The 19,076-nt window shown below is 34.5% G+C and overlaps 1 protein-coding gene across 15 annotated transcripts in view; it reads right to left on the minus strand.

Annotated features, from left to right (window-relative positions):
* LRRIQ1 (leucine rich repeats and IQ motif containing 1) overlaps nt 1-19,076 on the minus strand; it is a 116,469-nt gene that overhangs the window by 71,410 nt on the left and 25,983 nt on the right. For all 15 annotated transcript variants that reach the window (XM_080588472.1, XM_080588481.1, XM_080588480.1 and 12 more), the window contains 4 exons: nt 13,892-14,068; nt 5,562-6,035; nt 3,298-3,436; nt 835-954 (listed from right to left, as the gene is read on the minus strand). In XM_080588472.1, coding sequence (XP_080444598.1) covers nt 835-954; nt 3,298-3,436; nt 5,562-6,035; nt 13,892-14,068 — 910 coding nt within the window. The remainder of the gene's footprint in view (nt 1-834; nt 955-3,297; nt 3,437-5,561; nt 6,036-13,891; nt 14,069-19,076) is intronic.

The following is a 19,076-nucleotide window of genomic DNA, read 5'->3' on the forward strand; positions in this document are numbered from 1 at the left end:
TTCTTTTCTTTGCTTACTGAATGATAATATTTATCTTGTGAACAGTTTTATTTTCTACCTAAGTATTACTAAATAATTACAAAATTAATTTGAAGCTAGTTTTAATTTCTTAGAACTGAAACTTCTGGCCCAATTTAAATGCTTTGAAATTTAAAGGACATTATTAACTCTATATAATTTGCAAAAAAAATAATAGTAAACATTTCTGGATTTTTTTCAACTTTTTTTTTCTTGATTTAGCTATTTTTTTTTCATTTTTTTTCCACTATATTCAGACTTATGCCATTTTTAGCACTTTACTTCAGAGATAAATGAAGAGCTAATCAGCCTGCTTCACCTCTGTTTTGGGGGAGGGAGTTCTTTTTACTGGAATCCTACAACACTGAATCTCAGCTATATTTTCTGTATTTTCAGCTATAATATTGTTCTCATTCTATCATGAAAATGAACAAAATACATATTAACACATTGTTGGCATTATAATCAGTTACTAAAATACTAAAAAGCTAAACATTTTAGAACAAAAGTAGTTGTTTCCTTATTCTCAGTTGTTAGTCCTTTAACTGTTGAAATATATGGATTTCTATAGTTGTTGTGACATTAATAGCACAGTAACTATGAGAGCATCACAAAGAGCAGGAAGCAATTAATCCATGACAAATACATTTAAATGAGTTATATGTACCAAATGCTTCTTTATTTCTGGACATCCAATATGTTAATTCTTGTCCTGGTAGTCTTTTCAATTTCTTTTATTTTCAAAACTTACATGATTGTTTTAGAATAATATTTTTTACATGACATGTAAATTTTTATGCTAATGACTATGCTTACTTCATAAAACATGAAATCATCCACATTTATTTCTTCATAGTCATCCTCCACTTCATCACTTTTAACAGCTGCAAGAGCACTGGCCAGTTTCCTTCGCAAAAGAAAGCCCTTCCAAGATGCCTAAACAAAAAATTTAAAGCATGTTATACAAAGTCATAGATCAAACCCAATTCCAGATTCTCTATGTTATCCCATTAGGAAGATAAAACATCTTGGGCCCTGGTTTAATAGCTCAATGATCTGTTTTTTGAACTTTATGTGACATTTAAAACTACAAGACAAATTAAATGCCAGCACATGTCTAAAGCTTAGAGTACTCAGGAGGCTCTCCACAAGTAAGCAGAAAGGAATCCTGCAACTCCCTCAACTACAAACCTGGGTCAACTAATTAATTATTTGACAATTCCTTCAGGGACTATTATAAACTGAAAGGAATGACTACATATGAAAAAGCTGAGTGTTAACTTTCAAATTACTGAGAATAAAAATACACTTATACTAAATGCCTCATAGTTTACAAGTAGCTATTCTGGGAGATATCTCATGCAATTGACCTAGGTCAGTCACTCTCTCTTAACTGTCTTAAGATCTTTATTAAAAAAAAATATTACCAGTAGGAATAACTATATCTAAGAAAAAGAAGCACATTAGGAATTAAATGCTAGAAAAAGAAGCAAGGTGTTACAAACACATGACAAGCTGTAGAATCACACCAAAGAAAACATTTCAGAGATCAAAATGAAATAAACGGAATTAAGAATACTAAATTCAATTACCCCCAAATCGTTTGATGTAATTAGAATCCAAGAGGCCCTAAGCATTTAAATACTGTGCAAAACACTCTCCTGAAGAGTAGTGTTGTCGGAGTAGTGTTGGCGACATTTAAAGGCTTTGCAATGAAGGCACTAAAACAGGAAGGGTAAATCTCATATTCAGACTTAAAATTTAGCTTATTCATTTTTAATAAATGATTTTATAATTGCATAAATTATTGAAAACATTGCTGTCTTTACACATTAAATTCCTGATTTATATACAGATGACTAAATGTATTAGATCTGCTTTCTTATCATTTCATTGGTATTATTTTCCTACAGATCTTCATAACCATCCAGAAAGAAGATCCTGATATTACAGAGCGATCAACTGAGAAATACATTTCATTCAATAAATACAATTAGTTTTTACAAATGCAAAGGAGAAAACAAGTTGTAATGGTACATACAGAAGGATAAACTGTAAGGCATCTGTTAACACAGATCTATGAATGCACGAGATCAGTGCTCAGTTGAGATCAAAAATGACAAATTATATTATAGCAACTTTTAAGAAATGAGATGAAAACTCCCTTATGTATAAATTCATGATATACTTACCTCTGGAATTCAGTTCTAGTCACTTCTTTAAAATAGGATGTAATAGAATAAGGTAAAGATATAGGGATAAAAAGATAAGAAGCACAGAGTAATGTGAAAAGAGACTAAATGGACTGAGATTTTATTAAAGAAAGAGTGAATAATGGAGATGGATATAAGAGAAATACAAATCCATAAAATGCATAAAAAGTGAAAGTTTATTTATTTCCATATTAACTTTGAAAATTAAATTTGGAAAAGGTTTGAAACAAAGAAAAAAGAAAGTAAAAACATTTTATTCAGTATATAATTTTGTGGAACTCAACACTTTAATATATAGTAGAGCCCAAATAGGTTCAAAAATAGATTAAATAAACTTATGGAGATCAAATTTTAATATACTAGTTACACACTATACTCCAGAAACAAACTTAACAATACTAGCTACATTAACTTAAAAATGTAGAAAAATCCATGAACCCTGGCAACTTGTCATATAGATGCTATATCTGTTTAGCAAACTAAGCAGAGCTTAGTTCACACACACAGTAATTCATTCTGTTTAACCATTAGCCCAGTGTCTGGTATGGTACAGCCTAGGCCATGGTGTGTTCTCGATGGCAGTATGAATGTGGCAGTCATATCTTCTGGGAGATGGGAAGAGAAGGAAAGGCATGAGTAGGTTGGATGGCAGAGAAAGGAAGAGTAGTTAGTTGTATAGATATGAGACATGTTCTACCACTTATGCAGCCAGTGTCTGTTAGTTTAGTAGCATAGACATACACCAGTAAGAACATAGCCACAATATGCCCTAAAACACAGTATTAAAATAATAGTAATAATAATAAAAAAGCTAATTCAGGGAAAATACTTGGTGAATAAAGGGCAAATATTTTTATGCTTCTACAGAACTTTTTTTTTTTTTTGTAAAGAAAGCTTTTAGAAACTTCAATTTTACATTTTTTAAATAAAACACAAACAAAAAAAACTTTAATTACAAAACTACTGATAGATCATAAGTAAAAATAGATAGAAGATGACAAGCACACAAAATTAGATTTTTTCTTATTTAATCTGAAAATAAGTAAAGAGAATGCCTCAATCTAACCTGGATTAGTGTGGCAGCTTCATTCTTCCATCCTGAAACCTCTGTAAAATGATCATTCCTCGTTTTGGTGCAGTTAGTTTTCGTCCTGGCATGGTACTTCTTCCAAAGGGACTGGATCGCTGATGCTGCCATATGCAGCCTAGTAAGGAATAAGTACCGTTACGGATAACATAACATCACCAGCAAAACTGGATTATCATAGCTGCCTAACTATAACCAAAAAAAACCCTGAAAGAATAGTGTTATGCACTGAGAAAAATAGAATGCTCTACCATTAAACTGCAAAGAAATTACAACACAGATGTGATACACATGTACAGGAACACAGGAGGATATTTACAACATTTGGAAGACCAATTTATCTAAGAGAACTACTCTCTACTGGGCATTGTTCCCTTTACATTAACTAGAGAAGAAGTGTCTTCTCAAAGTAAATATCAGGAGCAGAAGTAGCTTAATAATGACTGAATAACCCATTGGAAAGATCCACTTATCTCCACAGTCTATACAGAAAAATACTAAAGTGAGCTAAGGTGAACGCTGAAAACTGTATGATAAGAATAATTCCAATAGAGCAGATGGGAAAATGTTTTCTAAGATAGTAACGTTTTCTAAGTTACTTATTGTTTAAAAAGCACTGATTACAGGTTACTTAGATTTGCTACGTGATTGAGCTCCCTAAACACAAGGTCAATTAATTAAATTTTTCTGATGGAGAAAAAGTTTAATGGGAGCTTTGCATTATGACATTATTATCTTGGAATCCTTCTCTCCATAAAATTATCATTTCAGCTTCCTAATGGGCTTAATAAAACATGTCTAAATTTCCCCCAGACTTTACACATTTTACACTTTACAATCTGTAGTGCATTTATTTAAATAATAGAGTACTTTTCAGCGAAGAAGATGCTCCAGCACAAGTCACAGCACACTTCAGAGGTTAAGCCAGAAGAAAGGAGTAGATAAAATATTCCTTTTTTTAAAAGCATTTTTTCCTTAAAATGTGTTTGTTAAGTTTACCAATCTCAAAACATGGTTTATTTACAAGCTTTGCATCCATAAAAAATAAGCTGAGTTTAAAAAAACTTCAATTAAGTTTGTATTCTGCATTGAAGAGAACTGTTCAACAACTGGCTACAGGATGAATTTAAAATACTAACTAAGAATTCTAAACGAGCTTTTCAAAAAGATTTTTTTTTGAGGCACTCAACTGCCATAATAGACTACTGTAGTCTGATTTTCAAATTCCTGGGAGGCGATGATGAATTCTATGGTCTTCCTGAATAATAATTTTTATGACAAATTGTTAGTGTCTTAAAAATCAACCAACTAACCACTACTGCCCATTTACTGTAAGTCTAACCAGCATGAAGAAGCACACCTTCCCATGCTTGATTCTCACACTGTATTCAAGATGTGGACTTTTGAAACTGAATACTTATGAAGCTATAACTAAAAGTTTGTATCTCCAGGGCAAAATTTCTGGGCAAAATAGCTTCTGTTTTCCCTGACTGTACATCCAGAACCATATACCAGCAGCAGATACATTCTGAAGAGGTAATAAACCAGCCTGTTTTATGCAAGAGAGTATTTAGGGGCACAGAACAAGTTGAACTGGCCCTTCACCCCTGCCTCTACTTGTAAGAAGTGGGTTGAAACATGTTGGAGGAGTACCAAGGGCAGGGCAGACTGTTAGCTCTTCAGTCATCACAACAGCAGGAGCCTGGCCTAAGGTCAAGGGAGTCAGACAGTAGATTTAAGCAACTTTTCCATCTTGCTTTCTAAATGTTATCGACTGTAGACTTTACACAGACAAATCTTGAGTGCCTAATGAACAGTACAACAAAAAAACTTACACTAGTTTGTAGTTCAAACTCCCTCAAAATTCCAGCAAACCACCAAGCCTTTCCATCCTTAATGTTGTAAATTACTTATGCATTTATGAGTTGGTGTCATAAATGTATTGCAAAAAAGAAGTAAAAGTTAGGAGGCCAAGTAAAAGTTTCAAAATTCTCTTATTAGACAGTATTTTAAAATTCTTTTAAGTACATACTTATCTATATTCTAATCTACTGACACAATACCATATGGGATTGTTGTTAATATGTTAGTCCAGTGTGCATTACCTTAAAGTGCTTTGCTGTCTAATAAGCTTCAAAATATTACTTTCGCACTGTCTGATCACGTCTGTTTTAAACAAAAAATTCTCTCTTATTGCCTATCCATCTAATCTATCTGAGAACAGTCCAACATCCATGTCTTACCTTTCTGTATCATTATCAAAATGCTGAAGATCTCTTCCCACATTACTTGATATAACTGACTGTTGCAATGTGAGCTGGGCTGACATGTTATTGTTGCCTTTGCTCTCCTCACTGTAATTAATACAAGATTCAGTGTTCTTCTGCTTCACTCTATGATCTTCTTTATTTTCCTTTTGGTGCACAGGTATGGAGGAGTTAATGAATGTGGCCTTAATATGGCCAGGAGTAATCCATCTTTCAGAAGGATCCAACAAGACCTGTTTATTTTCTGTCGCACCCATGATAAAGAGGTTATTTTCCTGTAGGCAGCCAGTGGATGTTTGCTTTAAATGATTTTGCAGTGTTTCTGGTCTATCTCTGTCAGTAATGTTTAGTTCACCATACTCATGCGCACATCGATGTTCAATGCTAAGTTTCATCAACTGATTAAAATACCAGCATTGTCTCTGTGCAGCATCAATGGAAGAGGCAATTCTGAAGAAAGATAAAAATGTTATCACATACATTTCAGACTGTAAGAACACTTTAAAAATATATATTTCCTCTATTAATTGCTAAACTACTCTGTATTTTCATGTATCCTTACTTGTTTTCTTATTCTTACAGTTAACAGTAATTACTCTAAAAATTAGTTTCAGTATTTAAAAATCTTAACTAAACTTTTTTGGTAGTATCTCAAATATACCATGATGTATTAGCTTTCTTATTTTAATTTATGTCTTTTTGTTTTTTAATGGCTTCAGTCTGAAATAGGCATTACGGCATGCATTTCACTGTTCATTTTCTATGTGGTTACAAAGCCAAAAATTTTAGAGGATTTGATGCAAGTTAGTTATAAACCTCTTAATAGCCTTAATAATCCTTTATAATCTTTTTTTTTTTTTTTTAAATTTAGGAACTATGGAATCTAATATAAAAATAACAGTAACTTTTAAATTTACATTAGAACTACAGCAACAAAACCCAAGCTTAGATTCAAACCAACAAACCACAATGCCTAAAGAGAATTTAGGAGAATGGAAACTTTTAAATGTCAATACTTCTATTAATATATAGGAAGATGCCACACTGAACTTCAGGAAGAGTTAAAATTCTCTGCATCTTTTTTCCTGGTTAAATACTAGTGGAGTTCCTGCAGATCTTTGTTCACTTTTGACTTCTAATTTTATAATAAGCTGTATAAGCCTGGTATAGCAATGAAATGGAGTAAAAGAGCCATACAAAGCATCTGATTTCCCGTCTGATTGTCAGAAAGAGCCCAGCAACACTAATCTATGAAGTCTGGCTCTGATTAGTTGTGCTACACCATCCAAGTGACTAGGACAAGTAAGAGCAAATATGAACTAATTGTTACAGATACAGAAGGCTGTCTGTATTTAAGACAGTGTTTATCTATTGTAATAGGTAGCAGGTACTTTTGGAACCCACAAAATGTTTTCCTTTGATACCACAAATAGATGCAGAGATCTGTAATCTGGAGCTATTTTCAGAGGAGCAAAAAGTCAATTCTAGGTCAGCAACACAAGATAAAAAAGTTGAAATAAGATCAATCCTCTTGGGGGTCTGGAAAAATTAAGTCCTAAGATAATAGTTTGAATAACAGAATTTCCCGTTCATTATTCTTAAAAGGCAAAGCTTTTATAATATTTTACTGTGAAAAGTCTATTTAACTAAATAACTATTTCTTCTAGTAAAGTTTAACTGAGAACTTTATAGATTTTTAAGAACACAGATCTTACTGGAGGAAAAAAGACACTAACTCTTTCTCTGCTAGTGCAAGTTCAGTACTGTCATGTAAAATATGAACAGCTAAATTTGAAGCCAAATCCACACAGCGTAATTATACAACTCACGCATTAGCTGTACACTGGATTGCCCATTACACAATATTTTCTTTCCTGTTAATTCCACAAACACAGCAACAATTCCTCAAAAGATTTAAACCACTACAAATATTTGCTTCAGGATCTAAAAAGTTCTAGCTGTCTCCTCCCACACAGTAAGTACAGTAATTTATTCAATAAGAAATACTAGTAAAATATTTCAGAAGTTTGGTTAGAAGAGGAAAAAAAAATAACACGGGAAAAACCCTTGATCTTTTACATACTGGGCAAAATAAGCTTTTGTATGATGAAAAGTACACTCCTAAACTATTATCCTAAGTATACTTGTTCATTCTCAACCAACAAAAAAAACAAACAGGAAGGAAGGAAGGAAGGAAGGAAGGGAGGGAGGGAGGGAGGAAGGGAGGAAACTGTTAACAGGATACTTGTGCATCTTCTTCCTTGTCAAGTCTAGCAGCACCTTGAACAGCTGTTTCATTCTTTCAGTGTCTATGCACGTGGCAAGTAGAAACAGCAGGGGAGGTTGAAGACAACAGGAAATTGGGGTGGGAAATAACTGTGGTCACCAGGGATCGTAAGTTAGGTGGTTTTTTGTTTGTTTGTTTGTTTTTTCCACAAGCAGCTTTTGGGAGGTTACTAATTAACTGTAACTGTATTTGGGATTCTCCTGCAAAATTAAACTCCAAAGGGCAGACAACAACAACTATAAAAAAATAAAATAAGCTGAAAAAGTAAAAAGGGGAGGGGAGAAGAGGGAAGAAAGGGTAGAGGGGAGAGGAAGACAAAACACTGTTCAATAGGGTTGTGGCAGGATCATCCTAGCAAAGCACTGCAGATTTCTCAGTGTCTCGACTGCATTCTTGATATCAGAGACTTGGTCCTGAAGACCACTTACTCAAACCACAAAAAGGAAGCAGCTATCATGGAAAATATGCAGGATTGATTTACTTTTTTACTGGGGAAAAAATAAAGAAAAAACAACAAAAGAAAAGCCAATGACATACTAGAGAGGAGAGAAAACAAAGAAAGAAATACGTAAGTATTAAGACTTTTGATACCATAATATTTCCTTTTCAGTTACTGTAAATTTGCCTTTGAGACCTTTTTGGCATTATAGATCAAGGGGTCTCATCACACTAACTCTTCTGGAATTGCTTCTTAGTTAAAATACAAACAACATTTGAAATGTAAGTTGGCATCTCGACAAAACAAGAACTATGATTACCCTGACGGAAGCACCAATGTCCCTACTCTCAGGATGCTTACTAAGTCATGTAATGTTGAATATGGCAGACTAACTACAGCAAGTTTTACAGTTTCCAGCTTCGATGAGCACATTCCCTTGTGTTTAATGGCCAGTCACCCACAGTCTTGATCGGATCTTAACCAGTGAAAGCATATTATATCCCATGTAAATTTTAGAACAGCCACAAAGCTTCTGCACTGCTTCTGCACTGGGAGAAGGGAATACTAAAACAGAAGAGGAAGAGGAGGAGATGGGTCTTCATCATAAGATTCACAAGATTTGAGCTTCATCACAAGATCACAAGATTTGACTGTACTAGTACAGCAGCCTTGCTCATACTTAAGGACCAAGATACTACTTTCATGAACAAATGCTACGAACAGAAAGCTACCTGTCTCTTTCTAATGAAAAAGGCATCTCTCGACTTGAGTTAAGGTTTTCCAGAGACTTCAAGGAAAGATAAAAGCACTAGAATCAGATTGTAATCCACATGGAAGTTTAAGCTTTGAAAGCTTGCCTACAGAACTGACATATTTTACATAGAATTTCATCCTGTAATGACCGCTGTGTTATTCAAAGAACATCATTTTGTCAGAATGAGACAGTAAAAATGATATGGAAAATCAGTAGAACAAACCTCTTGGAGGCAAAAAAGCCAGTTGACAAAAAAGCCAGTTCTACCCAGCACTGGCAGTTATCTCCTGCTCACTGCAGCCCTGGTGAGGCCACACCTGGTATTCTGTTCAGTTCTGGGCTCTCCAGTACAAGAGGGACATAGAACTACTGCAGCAAGTCCAGAGGAGGGCTACTAAAATGATTATAAGACTGAAGCACCTGTCGTAAGAGGACAGACTGAGAGAACTGGGCCTGTTTAGCCTGGAAAAGAGAAGACTGAAGAGAGACTTCATCAATGTGTATAAATATCTGAGGGGAGGGTGTCGAGAGGATCGAGCCAGTCTTTTCAGTTGTGCTCAGCAACAGGATGAGAGGTTCCAGCTGAATATGAGAGGGCACTTCCTTACTGTGAGGGTGACAGAGCACTAGCACAGGTTGCCCAGAGAATTTGTGGAGTCTCCATTTCTAGAGATACTAAAATCCTGCCTGGATGCCATCCTGTGCGACGTGTTCTAGGTGATCCTGCTCGGCAGGGGGCTGGACTAGATGATCTTCAGAGGTCCCTTCCAACCTCAGCCATTCTGCGATTCTATGATTATTCTACCCCTAACTGTGTGCTAGTTAAAATTATGCTTAATGTCACTTTGCAGCTCTACTGTGATTTTCATTAGTCAGTTAGTTAACTTGTTTAAAATACAAATTGTCATTCAATCATGTTTGTAAATCCTTTACAAAGAAATGAAGAAGACCATTGTTTACATATTCTCCTGCAAACCTGCTTATGAAATTCCTGTCATTTTCACTATATTATACATACAAGTATTTATAAAGTTCCAGCAGCCAGACATCTGCATACATGATTAATGAAAACAAAATTACTGTAGCCAAGGTATTGTATTAGTTTTTTATATGATTACTCACTACAAGACAAGCATGCTAAGAACAGTGAACTTGCATGCAGAAATAGCACAAACAATTGAACTGAGCAGCAGTGGTGTATGAAACATGGATTAGGGAAGCAAGCAGTGATTACTTTTGGCAGCTTACATACTTGAGGTCGCACCTACAGGGGCTCATAACTTAGCGAGATGTGAAACAGACAGAAGTTTGCTCTATTTTTGGCCTGTTCTTTAGCAATGTCACATTAATTCAGTCTGTTTGGAGAAAGTATTGTCGTATGTACATATAATAGCTGTGCTTTTAAGGCTTACATACAAACGTATTGTTTAGTTGCTTTCACAAACTGCAGTTTTGAATGGTTATTAAATCATCCAGAAAATGTATTTTTAGTCAAAATGAAACATAGAGGGCTTTAACACAAAAAAATCATTTTAAGACTAAATTTGATGCAATATGTTTCAACTATCTCAAAGTTATAAATTTAGAAGTTTTTGTGGATGAATTATCGAAACCTGGAAAAAAAAAACACACCACCAAAACAAACAAACTTAAAAAAAAAAAAGAAACATACACTCAGGAAAGAAAATACATTTATATCATTTCTTCCCACTATTGCTCTTCTCAAACATCTGAAAGATCCTTATACCAAAAGTTACACAGAATCATAGACAAATTCTCACTGCAAGAAACCTCAGTTGGTCTCTGGTCCAATCTCCTGCTTCAGAGCAAGGTTAGCTCTGAGATCAGACCAGATTGCTCAGGGCTTTTTCCAGTCATGTCTTGAAAATCTCCAGGAGTGGAGACTGCACAACCTCTTTGAGAAAACTGTTGCAATGCATCACTATCCTAACGGTGAAAAGGTTTTTCCTTATGTCCAGTTGTATGGGGTCTGGCTGGGATAGAGTTCATTCTCTTTATAGCAGCCTGTATGGTGCTGTGACTACAACTGTTTTGACAGCACACCAGTAAGCAGTGTGCTATCAAAACCATTGCTGAAAAATGCTTGTACAGCATTAAGGCCTTCTCTGTTTCTCACTCTGTCACCCTCAGTGGGTAGGCTGGAAGTAGCCAGGCCAGCCGATCTGAAATGACCAAAATGATATTTCATCCTATATGATGTCTTGCTCAGCAATAAAAGTGGGGTGTAGTCTTTCCAAGGCAGCCATTGCTTGGAGAATGGCTAGGAATTGGTCTTTTGGTGGGAGGTGCTGAATGATTGTTTTTCCATCACTTGGGTGTTTTCTTTTTGTTTTCTTCTCTGCCCTTGCCCCCTTTATTTCACTTATTAAACTGTTTTTATCTCAGTCCATGGGCTTTTCTCACTTCTCTTTTGATTCTCTCCCCTATTTTTCTGTGGGGAGTGGGGAGGAGTGAACAAGCAGTTACTGTGTTCTTAGTTACTGGCTAGGATCAACCCACCACACCAGTCTGAACTTCCCTTTTATCAGCTCTGGTCCATCCTCCTGCCATGCACCACTGCAAAGAGCTTGGCTCTGTCTTCTCAGGCACTTGCTCAAAACTCCTGACCATCCCAGGGACAATGCACTGAAATTGTTCCAGTTTATTGATGTGTTTTATACATTGATGACACCAAATACTGGAGGCTATTTTAGATGCAAGGGCTAAATATAGGGGGATAATCACTTCCCACAATCTACTGTCCATGTTCCTCCAGATATATCCCAGGATGCTGTTAAACTTCTTTGGTATCAGGGCAGACTGCTGTCTCACATTCACTTTCTTATCCATCCAGACCCAAAGGTCCTTTTCGGCAGAGATGCTCCCCAGCCAGCCAGTCCCAACCTGTACTGGTGAAAGAGGTCACTCCTTTCAAATTAAAAAAAACAACTTTGCACTTGTCCTTGTTGAATTCACAGACTCCTGTTGGTCTCTCTCTCCAATTTGTCTAGGTCCTTCTAAATGGTAGCCCTGCACTCAGATATATAAACCATTTCCCCCAAATTTGATGTCATCTGCAAGCATGGTAAGTGCACACTCCATCTCCTGCTCCAGGTCATTGATAAAGATGTTAGGGGGACAAGTCTCAGTGTCCAGAAGGTAGCATCAACTACTAATAACGGATGGTCTGAGCCTGACTATCCAACAAATTTTTACCTGTCTAGCTGTACATTCTTACAGACCCTGGTTACAAAAACAATTCAATTTTGTGGATATCACTTTTCCCTCCCACTTTTTATTATCTTATAGAAGCATATGTAGAAGTGAGATATTCTACAGCAGCTCTGTCATGATCATATCATAATTAGAGATTACCATTTTTTTTCTGCAAAGGTTATCAATGAAACAGGTCCTAAATTCTGGACGTAAGAAAATTTTCTCTACCATAAAGGATAAGTAACATTTTTTTTTGCCTTTCCTGTTTTCCTTTTAAGAAAGAACATTATTTCAAATGGTAAATTTTCAAATAGATTCGGAAGTGTCAGCTTTCCATCTGCAAAACAGAAACCAAAAATTACAGAAGTGGATAAGAAGTGGATAAATGTATGAGTTCCAGGAACCACCTAAATACTACATCTGTTGAAAAAAAAACTCCATGATATAACTTCTCCCAAACTAATTTCAATATAATACTTAAAACGAACATCTTTTCAAAGAAATCTCAGTTCTGCGAGCAATGAAGATTCTATTGTAGCTTAATAACATCAAATAATAAATGAAAGTAATAACCCTTCAGGTATTAAAAAGACTCCATAGACATAGAGGCTAATATGTAAACAAAAAATAGCTAGATTCTGAAACAATGTGGGTATTTCTCCTGACCCAACAAAGTACAGAAGCAGAAATTCAGACTAAAGTATTATAAAATATTAAATGCTTCACCTGTTCCGGGATAATGTGCAGTACCTGGCAGGATCAAGAAATCTGTCTTTCCAAACACCAGCAGACAAGTCAGATATTAAAAGGACTATAGGGATATTGTAAAACCTGCTAGGAAATGAAAAGGAACTAAGAAAGAAGAAAATGGGCAATATTCCCAAGTGCAAAAATATGAGAGGTTTGGGATATATAGATATTGCAAAGTGATGAAAAAACAGGAGGTATACATGAAAAATTACCACTTCCAGTATCTAAGTTCTGGACAACTTGCAATATCTAAGTCACTGGACAACTAATCATAATAGTGAAGTAGCATTTTTGACAAAATCAAAGACCTATAAACAGAGCCATATGATCCATGTCTTTAAGAGGAAAGAGGACACCTTTTGCAGCTTTCCAGTCATTTAGAATGTGAATAATATAGATATGTAAAAAAAAAAAAAAAAAAAAAGGCCGGAAAAAAATTAGAGCACTGTTACTCAAACTAGGTTTGATTAAGCTGAAACTGGAAATTAAGCTGAAACTTAATTAATTGGAAATTAATGATATGATTATACAACTTTGAGGATTTAAGCTATTACCTCAACATGCCACTGTACTACGTTGTGTGTATGAATTCATCCAACTACTACTACCTCAGGAATTTCTGGATTTGAACCACCTGTTTTCTCAAACTTAAAACAGCAAAAGTCAAGGCCCACAGATATTTTAATATCTGTCTGAAGTATTCCTTGCACTGAAGTCAATGATTCTAATCTTTTTCTTAACATAATAATGTTTCCAGGCAAAAAGCTAAGTGAAATTCATAAGAAAAACATAAAGAACTACAGTAAGGGTACATTAAAACATATTTCTGAAAACAATTTATATTCATATAAAATACCTACCTGAGTTCTACAGCCTTGTTTTTCAGTAAAACATTTTCTTCAATTTGAACTTGACAAAGTTCCAGAAAAGTTCTTGATTCTGATCTTTTGATTCTTTCAGTTGTGGGTAAAGTATGATAGTTTAAGTTTTCACCATCAAGAAATTGTAAACTAGGAAGTTCCTTGCATAGGGAAGGCCTTAGAAAAGAAAAAGTCATCATTAGTTTTATGAAAAAATCCCAGTTCTAAAACTCCAACTTTACTACAACAAGACATAACATTATGACAGTTCTCACAGTATTTGCATATATTTGTTCTTACTTCATATGTTAGTATATTAATGAAAACTTTTCTCTTAATAAACCACAGAACTGGTATGAAAATGTCACTTTCATAGCAACATTTCTTAATACATTGTTGGTATACAGACCACTGCTGAAATACCAGACACAGGGAGGTCAATAACAACATTCTCAGTTCACCATGTCTAGTAGTTCACCTATTTGAACAACAGGAAAATCTGACCTGCAATGCATTTAATTAGTAGGCAACATAGCAAACTGAGTCTTAGGATCATATAGCACTGGTTTTGGTGACACATTTAAAGGCCTAGATTTAAAAACTGCACAGAATACAAAACATTGCCAATCTTCATACGTTCACTACCTGCATATACTGCATAAAGTACTATGATATTCAGCTTGACAGATGGGAAAAAATCTGCCTTTGAATTACTGAATTTGAGTCTGTGCAAGGGATGACAATAGAGATAACCTTTCCTTTTTATGACAAGGACATTCAAGGCCACTTATGTAAGAATAAATATGCATGAAAAACATACCTACTGTTTTAAAAAAGTGTTATCAATGAGCTCTCTTTTAGGTTACTGCAAAATATAATCTAAAACTGCAACCGTGTTTCACATATTTCTTATAACAGTCCAAGTTTCTTTAAAGTTTTAAGACTGTGAAAGTATTTAAATCAATACATCAACACTCAATATTTTCATTATGTTTGTAACACACACGAAAGAACACTTATTATAGGCTATAGGTCCCCTTGGTATTAAAAAAAAGAAAATAGTTTTCAAAATTTGAGAACTCCCTGACTATTCTCTGTGATCGTAAAGGACTAATACTTAGTTCATGTATTATATACTAAGTTTAAAATCAGTGAAAGTTTTTATTACTGAATTTGAATATTCCAAAATGTGGATCAATAGAATAGAAAGTTAGTTTTTTGAAAACAGAACACTTTCCTTTTCTGTTGCCCATTAATGTAAGAACAACACTGCCTGAAATGCATGTCAAATGAAATGATGGGTTTAGATGGACAGTCCCTAAACACACACGGAGGAATTACCAAAGCTAATGTTGAATAGCGATACATTAAAAAAGCGCCATATCAAAGTTGATGGATGCTGGAAGTATTGTGTCTTAGAGCTATGGGATCTCAACACTAGTTTTTCCAGCTGGGTTTCTCCTGGTGAAGGGCTAAGTCAATATTTCATTTAGTGAAAACTTCCTGGTGAATATTCTGTCACTTAAGAGGCTCTATTAATCATTACAGCATTGAAACACATTCCCCTAGGAGTGCTCAGACTGATCCCAGGGTTTAATTTTTTAAAAGCAATTTCTTACTACTTCACTTTTGTTGGTGTTATCGCTGGCTGGACATGAAAGTACAAAACCGATTGGGAAATTTTACAACTAATTCCTTTGTTGGTATCAAGGGGTTATGTAAAGTTCACTGGAACACATTGCCTGAAGTTACGGTCAATGCTGTATTCAGCAAATCCATATTTTATTGTATCCCGTACTTCAAATCCTTTAGACAAATGAATCTCTTGTCTAATCATAAAAGTGGTATTGGGTCAAGCAAGTTAAAGTGTCAGTACATACAGTTAAATAGGAATTCAGAAAGCTTTTCTCCTTAAGGTTACAAGTGAAGTACCAGTTAGTTGTATACAATAGGAGGAATTAAAACAACGCAAAAGGGAATTTAAGATATTGTCACAGTCACTGAACTTTATTCATAAAATTATGTGCATGAACAATGGGAATCCAAGTAAATCTGTTCATTGAAAGGAAAAAAGATAAAACAGAGGAATTTATTTGTACAGCTATCAAACAAGTACCCTAAAAACTGCTGTTCTACTCAGGTAATCTAAAGTATCAAATTAAACACATTATTGTGTAACACTGCAATGCAAGACCTCACGTTTAACTGACTTGAAATTAAAGAAGGACCAATTTTGATTCAAAAAAAAATATGTTGCAGAAATGAACAGTAAAGTAATTGTTTGTAAAAGTGATCCTTATATACTACTATACACAATGACATGGAACTATGAATGTGGTATTTATCACATATACCTAAAACTACTAGGAACATATTTCTGTAGTTTGAAAAGAAATTGTTCAGATCTGAGAATTTAAGAAAAGGATCTAATCACACATTGGTAAATAATAATAATAATAATTTTATGAAGTACAAACTTTGATAGCACTTTTGATAGAAATGGCCTGAAATATATTTCAAATGCTCATAAAAAAGCATTTTTAAAGATTTTTAATCAAAATCTCAGTCACCTGTTTTAATTACATCTGAAATAAAAAGTTGTGTTCTATCTCATATCTTTAAACATTTTACTGTTAGTACTTTCCTATGCTAATATTTGATTTCTTTAGCTGAAACAATTGGTAATGATTTAAATTCTTATTGATGAAAAACTTTGTACATTTAATGGAACCACAGTAACAGTTCACTATCAGACAGACATTCTACCAGTTCAATATATGATTTCTGGATTATCACCTAAAAATCTGAAATTGCATTTCCAACTTTTCTTACTGCTCTCCAATGCCTGTGGACTAGGAAACATTAATTCTAGAGAAGATAGATAAACTTTACATTCAAACAAAACAGGTATTGTACTTTTGCTGAACATTTCTCCTAGAAAACTAAGTATTCATAGATTGGTCTACGTATATGGTTTCAAACAATATAATTACCAAGAATCCAGAAGACTTCTAAAAAATGCAAACAAAACAAAACAAAACAAAAAAAACATAGCATACCAACAACCTATCCATGTATAATTTTCTTAATAAGGCTTAAAAATACAATCCTATCACAGCTACTCATTGAGGAATTGTAATGACCGTATCTTATTACACGTCAAGTTTTCTTTCTACCCACCCCATCCAGTTTTTATATAAACACATATAATAGTCTCTAAGATCAGTTCTTCAATTACATTTCAGATATGTATTATAGATCACTAGAGGGCAAAGAACAGCATTATTTTTACATCTGCATCTCCTTCAATAACATAAAAGCAATTAACTTTCGGTGTAAAGATAAGGAATTCTCAGAACAGGAAAAGAGATTACACTGACTACTGAAAAAAAAATCAACCATTCATCCCAAATTTTTCTTCCAAAAACTCTTCCTTAAAAGTTGCTAAGTCAAGGATTACTTTATACAGACTATTCCTAATTAAAGACATGAATGCACCATCCTTTCTCTATGTGCAGTGTGAACCTACCACATCAGCAAGTCTGTTAAGCAGAGGATTTATGAAATGGTGAAAGGAAGTAAATAAGAAAATAAAACAACAGCAAAGAGGAAGAGAAATGCTCTAAGAAGCTATGTGTTGGACAGTCAGGAACTGGTGTTTCTGAGAAGGGCAAGTAAGCAGTGTAAGTATATAAGTAATCAGAAAGAGAAAAATAAAGATTTAAAATAGTGCAGATGTAAGAGAAGGTGAAAAAGCATGAATGGATGGTCACATCTGCGCAAATGTTTTAATGAAATATAAAATATGATAATAAAGGTGAGACAAAAGCTCATTCAGAAAGTTAAAGTCACCAAAGGTGATAAACTTGTCAATAAAGAGGACAAGTAGAATTCATGCTGAAAACAATGATATTCTGATAAGTCAACGGACAAAGAAGTTACAAATTAGCACCCCAGAGAAGGCATTTATTTCTATAATTTCTAAATTTCTCTACAGAAATTGTCATATGAAAAATACTTTAGGATAGCAGCGAAAAAGCACAGAGTTTTGGAACAAACCACTTCATACCGAAGCTCCAAATGCTTGGCCAAACGTCAAGGTTTTTGTTTAAACAAAACTACAAACAAGAATTCTCAGGAAAAAAAAAAAGATCACAATTCAATTACATTAGTTCTTTTCATATAATTTTCTTCCTGTTTGTGGTTGTGTTTGTCCATACCTCATTTCTTTTTTATATACTTTCACTGTTCATTTTCATTTATTTATAAGCGCCGAACTCTACTGGTTACAAAGCTTCCAAAAAATAGATTTGCTTGGCATGGATAATCATAGAATCATAGAATGGTTTGGGTTGGAACCTTAAAGATCGTCTAATTCAAACCCGCCTGCCGTGGGCAGGGACACCTCCCACTAGACCAGGTTGCTCAATGCCCCCATCGAACACTTGAACACTTCCAGGGATGGAGCATCCACACCATCTCTGGGCAACCTGTTCCAGTGTCTCACCATCTTCATGTTAAAGAACTTCTTCCTAAGATCTAATTGAAATCTACCATTTTTTAGTTTAAAACCACTAATCCTTGTCCTGTCACTACACCCCTGACAAATAGTTCTTCTCCTGCTTTCTTGTAGGCTCCCCTCAGGTGCTTGAACACTGCTATAAGGTCACCCCAGAGCCTTCTCTTTTCCAGGATGAACCTGCATCTGACCAAAACCAAGAATCTGAAGACACAGGGACATATTTCATCAGAGTAAAAAATTCAGTTGTTCATTCGCTGGACACTTCAAAGATTTTTTTTTTCCAAGTTATTTCTTGTCATTAAAAGAATGGGAAGGAATAAAACTATATCTCCATATGTTAATATTAAACTATACTCTTAAATCTGTAAAAATGGTGACTACAAAAGTAGTTTTTTGTTTTGTTTTTATAAATCTAACCTGTTTTCTTTCATTACAAATCTTTGAATATAAAAGGACTGGAGGATTCATGATAGAAGTTTCTTGTTGTGCTTTTGCACTTGATTGCCATGAGGACTCATTTTCAATTTAAATGACTGTGTGTTTTGCATTTAAGCTCTGAAAATGGAATTAGGGAAAGAAGGAAGAATTGTGGTGAAATAGTTCTGAAACCATTAGACCTGGAACAGCTCAATTTTCAACCAAGTCCTTGCACACAATTGAATG

This window comes from Anser brachyrhynchus, assembly GCF_964034855.1.
Source record: "Anser brachyrhynchus genome assembly, chromosome: 1".
Taxonomy (NCBI): domain Eukaryota; kingdom Metazoa; phylum Chordata; class Aves; order Anseriformes; family Anatidae; genus Anser; species Anser brachyrhynchus.